The 15,585-nt window shown below is 42.2% G+C and overlaps 1 protein-coding gene across 1 annotated transcript in view; it reads left to right on the top strand.

Moving 5' to 3' along the window:
• Window positions 1-15,585, top strand: part of LOC112250505 (collagen alpha-1(XXIV) chain) — a 205,918-nt gene that overhangs the window by 69,858 nt on the left and 120,475 nt on the right. Inside the window, exons 9-15 of the mRNA XM_042321159.1 lie at window positions 2,809-2,853; window positions 3,450-3,503; window positions 4,081-4,125; window positions 6,835-6,888; window positions 7,553-7,597; window positions 8,623-8,676; window positions 10,332-10,376. Of these exons, the coding sequence (XP_042177093.1) occupies window positions 2,809-2,853; window positions 3,450-3,503; window positions 4,081-4,125; window positions 6,835-6,888; window positions 7,553-7,597; window positions 8,623-8,676; window positions 10,332-10,376 (342 nt within the window). The remainder of the gene's footprint in view (window positions 1-2,808; window positions 2,854-3,449; window positions 3,504-4,080; window positions 4,126-6,834; window positions 6,889-7,552; window positions 7,598-8,622; window positions 8,677-10,331; window positions 10,377-15,585) is intronic.

Genomic DNA, 15,585 nt, shown 5'->3' with positions numbered 1-15,585 from the left:
ACCTGCTTCTGATAAAGTGGTACAGGCATCGGTACACTGCTTTGAAGTAAACTGCTTAAAGATTTTGACGCATGACTCAGAGCTCCGGTATCAAACGTAACATCCATACTTTGCGTATCACCAAATTTGCTTGAGATGATTTTACTGCAACACTGCATCCAAGTTGCTTGACATAGTTGTTTTAAAGAGCTGTCAGTCAAGGTGAGCTCATGAATATACAGTGCTTTCGGGAAGTATTCAGACCCATTGACTTTTCCACATTTTGTTACGTTACAGCCTTATTCCATAATGTATTAAATAAATGTTTTTCCTCAGTCTACACACAATACTCTGTAATGACAAAGCGAAAACAGTTTATTTACATTTTTTGCAAATGTATTAAAATAAAAAAATAAGAAAAACCTTATTTACGTAAGTTTTCAGACCCTTTGCTATGAGACTCGAAATTGAGCTCAGGTGCAACCTGTTTCCATTGATCATCCTTGATGTTTCTACAACTTGATTGGAGTCCACTTGTGGTAAATTCAATTGATTGGACATGGTTTGGAAAGGCACACGCCTGTCTAGATAAGGTCCCACAGTTGACAGTGCATGTCAGAGCAAAAACCAAACCATGAGGTCAAATGAATTGTCTGTAGAGCTCTGAGAAAGGATTGTGTCGAAGCACAGATCTGAACATTTTTGCAGCATTGAAGGTCCCCAAGAACATAGTGGCCTCCATCATTCTTAAATGGATGAAGTTTGGAACCACCAAGGCTCTTCCTAGAGCTGGCCGCCCGGCCAAACTGAGCAATTCGGGAGAAGGGCCTTGGTCAGGGAGGTGACCAAGAACCCGATGGTCACTCTGACAGAGCTCCAGAGTTCCTCTGTGGAGATTGGTGGAGTGCTGCAGAGATGGTTGTCCTTCTGGAAGGTTCTCCACTCAGGCCTTTATGGTAGAGTGGCCAGATGGAAGCCACTCCTCATTAAAAGGCACATGGAAGCCCTCGTTGAGTTTGCCAAAAGGCATCTAAAGGACTCAGACCATGAGAAACAAGATTCTCTGGTCTGATGAAACCAAGATTGAACTATTTGGCCTGAATGCCAAGCGTCACGTCTGGAGGAAACCTGGCACCATCTCTACGGTGAAGCATTGGAGGCAGCATCATGCTGTGGGGATTTTATTCAGCAGTAGAAACTGGGAGACTAGTCAGGATTGAGGGAAAGATGAATGGAGCAAAGTACAGGGAGATCCTCAGACTGGGGCGAAGGTTCTCCCTTCCAACAGGACAACAACCCTAAGCACACAGCTAAGACAACGCAGGACTGGCTTCGGGACAGGTCTCTGAATACTTATGTAAAAAACTAAAATGTGGAAAAAGTCAAGGGGTCTGAATACTTTCCGAATGCACTGAATCTCCATTCTTGTGTATTTTATTTTATTCCTCGTGTTACTATTTTATTTGTATAATTTTATAAAAGCTTGTAATCAAGCATTTCACAGTAAAGTCTACACCATTTGTATTCGGCGCATGTGATTAATACAATTTGATTTGATTTGACTGCCAGGTGCTGGGAAGGAGGAAGGAAGCTCTGGAATGTTCTAGAATCCATAGACAACCCTGGGCATCCTGTCCTCAGTGGTCCTGTGTTTTTTATGATTGTATGGCTGAAATGCACACAGACAGACCTTTGGCTACCTGGCTATGTATTCCGCCTCCTACTGACAGGATCACAACAGAAATTCTCTCTCTCTTTACCCAACCCCTCTTTCTCTCTCTTTTCCCCTCTTTCCCTCCTTTCCTACCTCCGCTGACCCAGTTCAGATATCACTGTGCATAACTCAGTCAGTCAGAGGCCCTGTATTGGGAAGTAACGATTCACCGATACACTGTAAGCATCGGCCCCGAATTCCAATGTTTATGATAAAAGTGCATTGGTCCGCGGTCAGAAAATGTATTAAAATACTATGAATCGCTATGCCTTAGATTTTATTTTGATTGTTGAGGTTCACCATCAGCAATAGTTTTGGTAGTTTTGCTTTGAACAATCAACGTATATGGTAATTTTTAGATATACAGGGTAAAGTTGAAAATGTCATAACAAGGACACCAATCACTATTGTGAGGCTCACCCCATGGCCGAAGCGAGAGGAGAGGATCACTCCGTAAAAACGTCCAAACGGTCGTAACCTTTTCGATTTTGAGATGGGGTGGAATTTGTGAACGATAAATATTTATACTTTACTAGCTCAAACACTTAATCTGCAAGTTAATTAGTGGGTAGTGGTGATTTCAGAACCAATCTGATAGTGGTACAGTAGATGCCTAGTCTCTCTTATGGCTCAGCTCAGTTGCCTACATAGTACATACACCATAGTCATACATAATTTACACGTATGCACGCACGCACACACACACACACACACACACACACACACACACACACACACACACACACACACACGTCAGCTCAGACAGATCCAGTTCAGAGATGTGCCCAGCTCATGAGCACCATCAGCAGCAGATTTGAGTTAAGAATGGAATAGTGAATGTGTTTACACAACAAATGCTAATGCATTGAATCGTATCGTATCGCATCAAACCAAATTAAATCGATTTGTTCTGTAATGAAACCGAATCGCACCGAATCATTTCAATCTGAAACTGATTTTTCCTGTAACTAAAACAGATTTTTCCTGAGCCCATGTGTCTAGATACATGTCGAATCGTCTTGAAAGGGAAAGATGCACATCCCTAACACCTAATGTAGAGCAGGTGATATTCTCCTCTCAGTCTCATTTAAGATGTTTTCTTTCTCTACCTGCAGGGTTCTAAGGGCTATCCAGGGCCACAAGGACAGCCTGGAGAACAGGTGAGTCTTTAGCGTTCATTGGGTCAAACTTGTCCCTTTTTTATTTTAGTAAAACGCCAGGTCACTGATCTCATTATGGACCATTTTTGGGCTAGAGCATGACACACCCGCACGCATGCACAGTGAGAGAAAGAGACAGGCAGCTGTAGCCTGGAAGACATTTGGTATAGTCACTCTTCAGCTGTCTCTGTGTTCTCAGCCATTTCTCTGCCACTCAAGAAGCTATCAATTAACATGTTTCCCCTTTCAACACAAAACGTCCTAAAACGGAGTGCACTCACGCAGCACACTTACAAAGTAAATCATTTAAGGTGTTGAGATGACTTCAGCACCAGGTGCCACTCTGTTCCCCCGAGGTGATGGTTCAGGCTGGAACTGGAAGTGGAGGAGCCAGAGAGAGAGTGTGTGTTCTGCTACAGTTTGGCTGTAGGGGATGGGTGAGGGCAAACAGTGCCTGTTTTATTCCTGAGTTGGCAGTATTGGTGAGGGCCAATGTTTATCTTCTTTCATCCCTCTCTTTTATCTCTTTTTTCTCTCTTTCTCTCTCTCCATCTCTCTCTCTTTGTCTCTTTCTCTCTCCCCCCTCCCCTCTGCAGGGCATACCGGGACTTCCAGGAGTGACTGGGGATGCAGGTTACCCTGGCAGGCAGGTGCAGTGAATATGCTCCAGATTCCTCCATCCATCCTCTCGGCTTGTCTACATTGCACAGAATTCCACATCACTACCTGTGTACTATCATATTGCTGTACTCAGAAATGAACATCATGTCCTCCTGTCTCTCCCCTAACTACAGTAGTGACACACTCCTCAGTCTCTTTAGTGAAAAAACTGTCAACTAGTGACCTTTTTGCTTGACATTTTTATTCAAATAGCTAATACTTGACTCCTTATCATTTTGATTTCAACTATATATTGAATAACAATTATTTTGAAGAAAGGTGTTGTATAAGTATGCCGACGATGAATGTTTGAACTAAAAAAGTGTGCACAACAATGATAATAAGTGTAATGTAGCTGAGAGTATGACTGGCATGTTTCCTCATTCCTTTTTACTTAAACAATTAGTCTATGCAATCAAATATTTTATTTCCCTACCTGTCTAAAATGTACAATTTAGTGTTTTATGTGTGGAAGTGTGTATTGCCCCCCTGTGTAACAGACACACACACACACACAATGTATTGTGTGACAATGGCCTCTCCTTATGCTGCTCTCCTTTGTTGCAGGGTTTGGCTGGGCCAGAAGGTAACCCAGGTCCTAAAGGTGTACGTGTAAGTACAGCTCCCTACTACCCTCCCCTCCACTTTACTCGGCTCTATTAGAGGGAATACTTAATTTCCTGAAGGGATTACCTGTCTGCTCCACTGGGAACGGCTGATCTGTTAGAGGGCCTGTGTTGTGTTAACAAGGTGCAGGCTCCCACTGCAGCAGATTCCTCTGGGAGCAGGTCTGGGATCTGTTTTCGCTCAGTCGAGCTTCTGCTCTGTTGCGAGAGCAGCTCATTCCTTTCCTCAGGAAGCACAGGCATGCTCTCCCTCCGCTAGAGAACAGAGGGAGGGAAAAGAGCACGGGCTGGAGCATAGATAGAAAGGTTGGGAGGAGGGTATGAAGAGGTGGATAAATGAAAAGTAAAAAAAAAAAAAAGTGTAAGGAGAATCCCTCAGTTTGTCATTTTTGTTTATGCCAACATGTTGTCAGAGACAGAATGACATATCAGCCTATTAGGGAAAACTACAGGGCTCAATGAGTTTGAGACATCTCTGGTAGTTTTCCATTGCTGAAGAATGTAGAAAAAGAAAGAGAGAGCGAGAGAGAGAGAGAGTCTTGCATCCATGTTGTATTATGTTTAAGTGAAGGTAGAATCCAAAACATAGCAGATAAGCTGCCAGACCGCCACTATCCCAGACTGCTGTCTGCTCTTATTATTGTAACGGTTTTCTTGTGTCGAAGGAGAGGCGGACCAAACGCAGCGTGGTTATTATTCGTGGTTCTTTAATAAAGAAACTATACATGAATAGACTAACAAAAAAATAAAAAAATAAACAAAAAAATAAAAAATAAAAAACAGCCCCTAAACACAGAGACAGGAACAATCACCCACCTCTGATTGAGAACCATATCAGGCCAAACACAGAAACAGACAAACTAGACACACAACATAGAATGCCCACTCAGATCACACCCTGACCAAACGAAACATACAAAGCAAACTATGGTCAGGGTGTGACAATTATAGAAGTCTCCTGTCCCCCACACTGGACTCAACTCTGCCTCTTCAAGTGTCCACTCCTCTCCCTTTTAGCTAGTCAGAATAAAAGCAAAAGCTTGCCTTCCATATTTCCCTCTCATTTTGTGTGGTGATTTGTGAGGTAGTGGTGATGAGGCGTTTTTTTGCTATTGCCAGATGAGTATTATGTTCCATACTGATGAAATGTGGACATGCCTGATCTCCTCTCTCTGAAGTGGTCAGCAGATCGTAGCCTGTCCGCAAAGAGGGATGAGTAATTATAAATGTAAATGTTTTGAAAGATGCACCACTAGTTACTTTTTATTTTATTTTTTACAACAGAGTGGAAAAATGGCCGCATGTAACTTTTCTTCTCTCGGGTGGTCAGCAGCTCTTAGCCTGTCAGCTAAGAAACATATATTGAAGGTTGCACCGCATGTCACTTTTCAATCGAGCATGGATAATTGGCCACTTGAAACGTTTCTATTTGGCTCTTAGCCTGTCAGCTAAGACCGTTTTTTCCATAGATGTAACTTTTCTAGTGAGCCGCATGGATACAGGACCAGTTGACCTGCTTCCCTAGCCATGAAACACTTCTATTTCACGGACGGAACTGCTTCAGCCGAATGAGACCTGGGTGAAGAGTTCCTCTGACAGAAAGATGGAATGGTAGAATGAGAGAAAGGAGAGGTGGAAAGATGGAGATTTATCCCTCTCATATCTGTCCATGAAGCCAGACAATGTATCATTAGACTGATAGCTTGGCTTCAGTTTCAAGTTGTTGTTTTTTAAGTTAGTGTGTGTGCTTGCATATTGCATTTTTGTATTGAACCTTTACTTAACTAGGCAAGTCAGTTAAGAACAAATTCTTATTTACAATGACGGCCTACCAAAAGGCAAAAGGCCTCCTGCGTGGACAGGCCAGGGTTAAAATGTTTATATATATATATATATATAGGACATATGTCAGCATGCCAGCACTAGAGTAGGGGTATATCATCATCATTGATCTCTGATCTGGCTACAATCAAGACCGCTACATACGTTTACATACCTGACACGCAGAATTCCCAGAACTCAATGAGTTCAGAGACACTATTGCTTTGATGGGCTTAAGATAAACCTGTTCAGGTATTCAACAGTCTGCTCGATGTCACAGTGGTTTATCTGTATCAAATTGTATTTGTCAAATGTGCCGAATACAACAGGTGTATTACCTTACCGTGAAATGCTTACTTACAAGCCCTTAACCAACAATGCAGTTAAAAAAAAAAATAGAGTTAAGAATGTATTTACCAAATAAAACTAAAGTAAAAATATAGACTAAAAAGTAACACAATAAAATAACAATAACGAGGCTATATACAGAGGGTACTGGTTCCGAGTCAATGTGCAGGGGTACCAGGTTAGAAATGTATGTACTATACCATCAGAGAGAGATGATGATTTATCTCTATGCATATACTGTACTGTAGGTCCAACAGCCTGCCTGTTCCACTTCCATTGTCTGAGTGTGACTGATGAATCTTTAGTTCAGTAATGCCCCGCCGTCCTATCCATCAGTAGACCAAGTAAAGATATGTTGTTCCGTACATTCTGTCCAAACAACGTCTTCCATTAGATGTTGAGGATGGTTTTAAAGACATTATTACGTGGTCAGACACGCTCATGACAAGTCTTACTTTGCATTATACCTCCAGGCAAAGTGTTACAAACGGGTTCACATGTACTGTATGTGTGCTTTGGTTATCAGGGATTCATTGGGCCTCCTGGTATAGCTGGTTCAGCCGGGCAGGAAGGGGAGAGAGTAAGTATCACCTTGATTTATGCAGTATGTGCACCTAATTAAGGGTCTGTCAGGTAGGAGACATTGTCCTCTTTGTTTGCTATAGGTGTAGGATATAACCAAGGCTACTGGCTAACTCATCCTATCAGTTGTACTCCTCTTGAACCTTCCATGTAGACATGGACAGGACGAGGGTCGTCAATATCAGTAAACTCGGATCTAACCAAAGGCAATTCATGTTGCGTTTCATCTATTTCGGAGCTATTAAGCAACAGGAAAATATGTGCTTAGCCCTGTTAATTGTATGGTTTTATTTATAGATCCAAATGAATGTTTGCTGATACTAACAAAGCAGCTACAGCGATCTCCCCTCACAGAGTTCTTATAAGGACAATAAAATGTCTAATAAGTACATTTTCCACAATGCAATGCCATGTTGTGTCAGTGGAAAATATGCTTCTTCATCATGAAATAAATCATAAGTCCCCTGGACCGTAGTACAGTGTTTATCTTCCCTTAATAACTTACCCTGGCAGTAAAGTCCTGTAAAACAATAAAAAAAAAACTGTATGATTCATTCTGTGAGGGAGGTCTTGACTACGATTTTATCATAGACGAATTACACAGCAAACGGCAGTCACCTTTCCTCATCTGAGAGTTTCCTTGTGTTTTTTTTCCCCCCCAGGGTATTCCCGGTCCTGTTGGGAAGACCGGTCCCAAAGGAAAACAGGTAATGGACTACACAACACCACACAGCTTTGAAACCCGTGATATTCCTGGACAGGGGGGGAAAACTAGAATGGTCCGCATGCATCCTGGGTCAATAACTGTGGTCCAATTTGTGGAAATTGTCATGCGCTATCAAGAGGGCGGAACGGGGAGATAAGAAGAGAGGATAGGATAAGGAGAGAGTAGAGGAGAGGAGGTGGGAAGAATAGAGGTCAGAAAGAAGTGTTACACAACCCATAATGGTGTACATCTGCTACTCCCACAGAAGTAATCATTTACCCTCAACACAGGAAGCCCTAAGGAAATTTAAAGCCAAAGCTTGCCTTCATCTGTATTCTGTGAGTGTTCATTGCTAATGTGCAAATGCACTCGGCACATTCAGTGCCAAAAGTAACAATTCACACACAGCCAAAAATAGATTACCCGTGATATAAAAACAACCTATGGACAGGATGCCAACAACATGAGGATATGCATACCTTGGCATTCAACTTGCCATTTGAGTGAGTCTCTCTCAGTGCCAGTTAGGTTGGCATAGGAAAACAGTGTCTCACATACAGAGATAGAGTAACCAAAGGCATGACATAGCGAAAAACGCTATAAAAACACAAGTGTCAGTGAGCAAGGCATCTGACAGCTTCGCTGTGCTGTGGCCAGCTGGGATACCAAGTGGGCCAATGGCCCAGACCAGGCACACCAGCATCTGTCTGTGAGTGAGTGGAGAGGGGTTATCAAAGCCTCCTTCTCTCTCTCTCTCTGGAACTGTAACGCTGGGGATGGAACACTCAGAGCTGGAAGTTCTGGAACACAGGGGAGAGAATGGAGAACATCAGAATATCCCACAATATGCAAATAGGCAGGTGTAGGCAGGTAAGGAGGGCCAGCGCCCTTTGCCCTGTTCGATCTGATAGGCCTACAATGAGGAGATTATACCCAGGAGCATCGGAATATCTAAAGGAGCCCCATAACTCCTAACTGAACTGCCAACATTGTGTAAATGAAAACTTGCTGTTCTTTTGCATGCAGGGAGTTGTTGGAGATGTTGGTGAAAGGGGTCCTCCTGGTCCTGATGGCGACGAGGTAAGATCTACGTCCCTCCTCCTCTTAAAGGGATAGTCCAAGATTTTGGCAATTAAGTCCCTTTTCTACTTACCCAGAGTCAGATGAACTCGTAGCTACAATGTTGATGTCTCTGCGTGCATTTGAAGCAAGTCAAAGGTAGTTTCGCGAGTCATTGCTAACTAGCGTTAGCGCAATGACTGGGAGTCTACAGGTGCATCCCAGTCGCTGAGCTAACGTCACTTAGCAGTTTCCTTCCTACTGCACGCAGGGACCTAGAAATGGTATCCATCAGTTCAGCCGACTCTGTGTAAATAGTTGCCAAAATCTCACACTATCCCTTTAAGTCAAATCAAATTTGCCGAATATCACTGGTGTAGACTTTAAGCTTGCTTACAAGCCTTTCCCAATGATGCAGGGTCTACAAATAATAATAGTAATGTAAAATAAAATAGTAGCACAAGAGGATTTAAATAAGATACACAAGTACCAGATCCATGTGCAGCGGTAGGAGCTATCTGAGGTCGATAGTACGTGACAGCAGGGGGAAGTTACTAGGCATCAGGATGGATAATAATAAGAGTCACATAAAGAACAGAGTAGCAGCAGCAAATGATGAGTGTAAAAGTGTGTAAGTGTGTTTGTGTAATGTGTATGTATGTGTGTGTGTGTGTTTTTGTATGTAGTGTTTGTGAATGTATGTGGGAGTGTCAATGTAGGGTGTGTGAGTGAGTGTGTATATGGTGTGTATATATAGTCTAGTGTGTGTGCGTATGGTCAGTGCAAGATAGAGTCCGTGCAGATAGTTTGGGTACCATTCATTTACTTTTTAGCAGTCTGGCTATTAAGCAGTCTTATGGCTTGGGAGTAGAAGCTGTCTCAGAGCCTATTAGTCCGAGAGCCGATGCTGTGGTACCGTTTGCCTGTTTCCGGTTGCCATGTTTGTATACTCTATTCAGTCTCTATCAAAAAAATCACACTCCAGGAACAATGTTGTGCACCCCTGCCCTATGTCTTGTGCCCTGCTCTATGACCTTTAGGAGATTAGCTCTGCTGAGCTGAGTTGTGCCATGCACAGTATATAGACAGAGCAATTGTTCTCGTTTGGCCTCCGAAACGCCAGGGTTGACTCAACCGCATGGCTTAGATTAGAACACACTCTCTGGACTGTTTCTCGACGTCTGTAGCTCTGGATGAATGAGCTCAGCCCAGGCCCAGCAGTCTGTAACGTTTTAGAGCTCAACGTGTTGAGATGATCTGCAATCCGTTACAATTTCGCAGGGCTGTCTGTGTTGGGCAGATTCCAACAGAACAGCAGGTTACAGGGAATCACTTTATTGAGCTGGCAAAGTATACTGCAGATGAGCAAATCGGGAAACTGATTGTTTTTTTTATTGATTTAAAAAGTTCTGTAAAAGCACTGTTTAATGTATGTAGACTGAGAAGCAACAAAGAAGTGTGGTTCACAGCAAAACATGGTTTGTGTTATGATTAGCTGTGTCTGGGTGTGCCAGACTGCATGATACTGTAATTTGGAGAAAAGCTTTACTATCCTGTGTGTGGCCTGGGCGTGTGTGTATGTCTCTGTGTGTGTGCCTGGGTGCATGCGCGTGTTTATGTTCACATGTGTGTCCATTGCTACCCTCTACTCATGATGTTCCTGTGCTCTTCTATAGGGGCCTGCTGGTGGGACTGGCATGGGTGGATTCCCAGGTCTGAGGGTGAGTGTTACACAACTTTACACATCAGCCTTTCTAGGGATTTTTTTCCTAGCCACCGTGCCTCTACATCGGCATTGCTTCCTCTCTGGGGTTTTAGGCTCGATTTCTGTGATAACTTTGTGATAACTGCTGTTCTAAAAAAAATAGCTCTATAAATACATTTGATTAATATTTTTATTCATCTGTCGTGTTCTGGTCAAGGTCTAACGTTTTTTATCTTTATGTCGTAAATTAAGATCCTACATCTGTACAGTGTATTATATCCACATCAAGCCCAACTCCACATTTGCCTGTAGATTAGATCAGATGTTTTTGGATAACTGTTTTGTATACTGGAAGAGTAAAAATTCTGATGAATGGGGAATCTGCTCTGACATACTCTGATAAATGGGAATCTCTAACGAGTACCCTTCGTTTCTTGGAGAGGTACTGTGCCAATACTCCAACCAAGGTAATTTGTTTTGAATGGTAACAATATATTCTTCACCCTGCCTACTGTGAAACGCTTAGTACTGTGCTCTGCAGGTCATGACTGCCCTGCCAAAGGTAGATTACCAATATTTGATTCACTTTAAAGACATGGCGGCCTGTCAAGCCCTGAGCTGAGTGAGGGAGAGGGAGAGGGAGAGAGAGAAGACCAAAAGAGGTCCCACTTTAAATTACGTTCAGTTTATAAAGGCTCCTTCGTAAATGCCTTCAGAAGCACTACATAAGTGTTACAAAGCATCTTTAACCATATGTCATGTTTTTATAAAGGGTTCATAGATGTGGCACAACTGTGTGTAATTATCACCAATGTCAAATGTGACTGTGAGACGTGAATATGAGACGTGGCTGTATCTAGGGGATTTGTATTTGGCTGAGCCTGCTAGCTACATTTAGGCTAGCTAGTCATTTTTGTGAAGTCACTGAAATTATCGGAAATAACCATTGAGGTAGCTACAGTATAGAATCTAATTTAACACTTAACTACTACAAATTACAAACAAATTTAAATGGCAATAAATAAAGGTTAACTTATTTGTTTTTCGCTGTCCAGTGGCAGCACAAATGGGCATTTGATTTGTTACCTCATCACATGATCAGCGTCTCGTCAGCAACACTAAGAAAGTACTTCCGGGACACTTACATGTGTCAATAACTATTAATGATATATACAAATAATTATCTAAACATTAACAATGATTCATATTTGTTCATATTTAAGTGACATTTGCATTAAATGTGGATTTAGAAACATGTACCAATGTCAAATAAATGCCCTCAATACAAATAGCTGTATAAAGAGTTGAAGTCGGAAGTTTACAGACACCTTAGCCAAATACATTTAAACTCAGTTTTTCACGATTCCTGACATTTAATCCTAGTAAAAATTCCCTGTTTTAGGTCAGTTAGGATCACCACTTTATTTTTCAGAATGAGAAATGTCAGAATAATTGTAGAGAGAATTATTTATTTCAGCTTTTATTTCTTTCATCACTTTCCCAGTGGGTCAGATGTTTACCTAGTATTTGGTAGCATTGCCTTTAAATTGTTTAACTTGGGTCAAACGTTTTGGGTAGCCTTCCATAAGCTTCCCACAATAAGTTTGGTGAATTTTGGCCCATTCATCCTGACAGAGCTGGTGTAACGGAGTCAGGTTTGTCGGCCTCCTTGCTCGCACACGCTTGTTCAGTTCTGCCCACAAATGTTCTATAGGATTGAGGTCAGGGCTTTGTGATGGCCACTCCAACACCTTGACTTTGTTGTCCTTCGGCCATGTTGACACAACTTTGGAAACATGCTTGGGGTTATTGTCCATTTGGAAGACCCATTTGTGACCAAGCTTTAACTTCCGGAATTATGTCTTGAGATTTTGCTTCAATATATCCACATAATTTTCCTCCCTCATGATGCCATCTATTTTGTGAAGGTCACCAGTCCCTCCTGCAATAAAGCACCCCCACAACATGATGCTGCCACCCCCGTGCTTCACGGTTGGGATGGTGTTCTCCTGCTTGCAAGCATCCCCCTTTTTCCTCCAAACATAACGATGGTCATTATGGCCAAACAGTTCTATTTTTGTTTCATCAGACCAGAGGACATTTCTCCAAAAAGTACGATCTTTGTCCCCATGTGCAATTGCAAACTGTAGTCTGGCTTTATTTATGGCAGTTTTGGAGCAGTGGCTTCTTCCTTGCTGAGCGGCCTTTCAGGTTATGTCGATATAGGACTTGTTTTACTGTGGATATAGATACTTTTGTACCTGTATCCTCCAGCATCTTCTCAAGGTCCTTTGCTGTTGTTCTGGGATTGATTTGCACTTTTCGCACCAAGTACGTTCATCTCTAGGAGACAGAACGCGTCACCTTCCTGAGCGGTATGACAGCTGCGTGGTCCCATGGTGTTTATACTTGCATACTATTGTTTGTACAGATCAACATGGTACCTTCAGGCGTTTGGAAATTGCTCCCAAGGATGAACCAGACTTGTAGAGGTCTACAGAGTTTTTTTTCTGATGTCTTGGCTGATTTCTTCTGATTTTCCCATGATTCCCACCTCCAATTGACACAAATGATGTCAGTTAGCCTATCAGAAGCTTCTAAAGCCATGACATCATTTTCTGGAATTTTCCAAGCTGTTTAAAGGCACAGTCAACTTAGAGTATGTAAACTTCTGACCCACTGGAATTGTGATACAGTGAATTATAAGTTAAATAATCTGTCTGTAAACAATTGTTGGAAAAATGACTTGTGTCTTGCACAAACTAGATGTCCTAACCGACTTGCCAAAACTATAGTTTGTTAACAAGAAACGTGTGCAGTGGTGGTAAACTCCCGACTTCAACTGTATGGAATACATATTGTCTTAGAGCAAGAACTATTCTCGGTGCCACAGTAAAAGTATAGCAGGGAATACTGTAGGGTCTGTAGAATGTATGGTGTTAAGTGTTAATATATGGTGTCATTTCAAGGGGCTCTGAATAATACAGAGTTTTGCTGACCTTTTAGTCCACCCATTCCATTGGTGGCTGAATCACATCACATGTGCGCTTACTACAGAAAACCTGCTAACCAAACAACAGTACATGGGCATTCTCACTGAATTAAATGGCAACTACACGCAAAAATGTTCTTAGATTTTTTCCAGACCTCAAAAGACATCACCTGATGTGATTTAAGCATTACTGTGAACACATAAAATCCAATTTTGTTGTTTATCTATTTAAAATACTGTAAAGAATCTGGGGTAATCCAGAATTTTTTTCAGGAAATCCAAAACCTGGAAGGAGGCAATAAAACCTGGAAGTAGGCAATAAAATGTAACAGATTTTAAATGGCCCTACCAACATTTTTTGGTACTTTAGTGTGTGTGTCATCCTGCATCACATCATTTTGGGGTAAGTTGAGGTCAGTTCCAATACTGACTATGCACCCAAGAGGTTGGGCCGTCCAATAAATGTTTTAGTAAAATATAATAGAATTTATAACATTTTGCAAACATTTTATCCAAAGCGACTTACAGTACAGTCATTTGTGAATACATTTTTACGTATGGGTGGTCCCGGGAATCGAACCCAATATCCTGGGGTTGCAATGCTCTACCAAGATGCATGACAGGGTTATCAATGCTTTGTGAAGCCTCAATTTAATATGATTTATAAGGCCTTTATTAAACGGTGCTTATGTCACCCTTTATAAAGCACAGAATTATGTCATATTTGACATAGTGGGTCATGTCATATTTGACATTGGTGGTTATGTCACACTTTTATGCGACATTTATTAACCCTTTAAAGCATGACATATGGTTAGATGATTTGTAACACATTTATGTAGTATTTATGAAGGCTTACCAAGCCTTTACAGGCCTGGGCAACTCCAGTCCTCGGGGGCCTGATTGGTGTCACACTTTTCCCCGATCCCTAGCAAACACACCTGATTTAAACTAATTGCATTCTTAACTGAAGATCAGGATTAGTTGATTATTGGAGTCAGCTGTGTTAGCTGGGGCTAGGGAAAAAGTGTGACACCAATCAGGCCACAGATGACTGGAGATGCCCAGGCCTGCTATAAGCTGCACATTATTTAAAGCTGGAGAGCGAGAGAGAGAGAGATAAAGAGAGAAGGAGGAGGGGGGGTTAGAGAGCCTGTCCTAGTGCTGTCTCCTGAGAGGGAGAGAGAGTGGGATGAGTGAAATAAATCCATAGCAGCTCTTCTCTAAACTCATACATACTCCCATGCCATTTTAAGTCATCAAAACATGTCAAAGTGTCCCTCCAGGCCATATAAACAGTATAGTGTTGCCCCGTAATGATAGATACTGTATTACCTCCACCCATGACCTAGCCTGTACCCCATCCCTCATACCCCCATGACCTCCATAACCAATTCCTCCCCACGGGGCTGCTGAGGTGAAGTGAGGTTTGGTCCCTGACCCTGGCCCCCCCGGGAAAGCTGTGTTGGCCAGAGCATGGGAGGTTGGGAACCCTCTCTCTCCATCAGACAGATTTACGGGGTCACCACGAGCGGCGCTCAGAGGGATGGAGATTCCTCAACTGTTGCCACCTCATCCGGCCATAACTCAACCGCTACACCTTAACTCAACCGTAACTCAACTGCCACGCCAAGATCCACACAGAGTCTGACTTGCCTGAACTACTGTTACAAGATGGCACCCAGGCAGCATGACATACGTACCCCGGGAATTTGATCTGACTCAGATGGAGGGCTCTGACCCATCCCTACAAATCAAGCTGTTCTCTGGACAGGACGTAGCATGGACATGGTCAGGTCAGGCTACTGGAAGTTAGGCCTACCTGGGAAAACACAGCCAGCTCTATTCCAGCCGTGACAAAAAGTTGAGGCAAAACTTGTAGGATATAGATCATCCTGCTCTTATTGCTATTCAACATCACACATATTCTCTTGCATTTTCTATTCCCGGAGTACTGTATGTCTATGACAAAAACTGTTGATGAGTGATCATCTTTGAGAAATAGTTCATGTAAAGTACCTACATTTAGGATAAAGTATTTAAGTGTAATGTATAATGCATGAAGGGACACATGATGACAGGTCTCGATTTGTTAAACTGAATGGCTGGCTGGTAACGTTGCCAATTGGATCAATTCGGTTCATGTAGTTACATACTGTGCTCACATATTTATAGGCCATGTTATGTTTTACAGTCACTAATGTATTTTCAATTCAGTACAACATTATTGTAA

Source organism: Oncorhynchus tshawytscha, linkage group LG01 (assembly GCF_018296145.1).
Source record: "Oncorhynchus tshawytscha isolate Ot180627B linkage group LG01, Otsh_v2.0, whole genome shotgun sequence".
NCBI lineage: Eukaryota > Metazoa > Chordata > Actinopteri > Salmoniformes > Salmonidae > Oncorhynchus > Oncorhynchus tshawytscha.
Note: the sequence above shows the minus strand (reverse complement) of the source record. Positions and strands in the feature narration are given on the sequence as shown.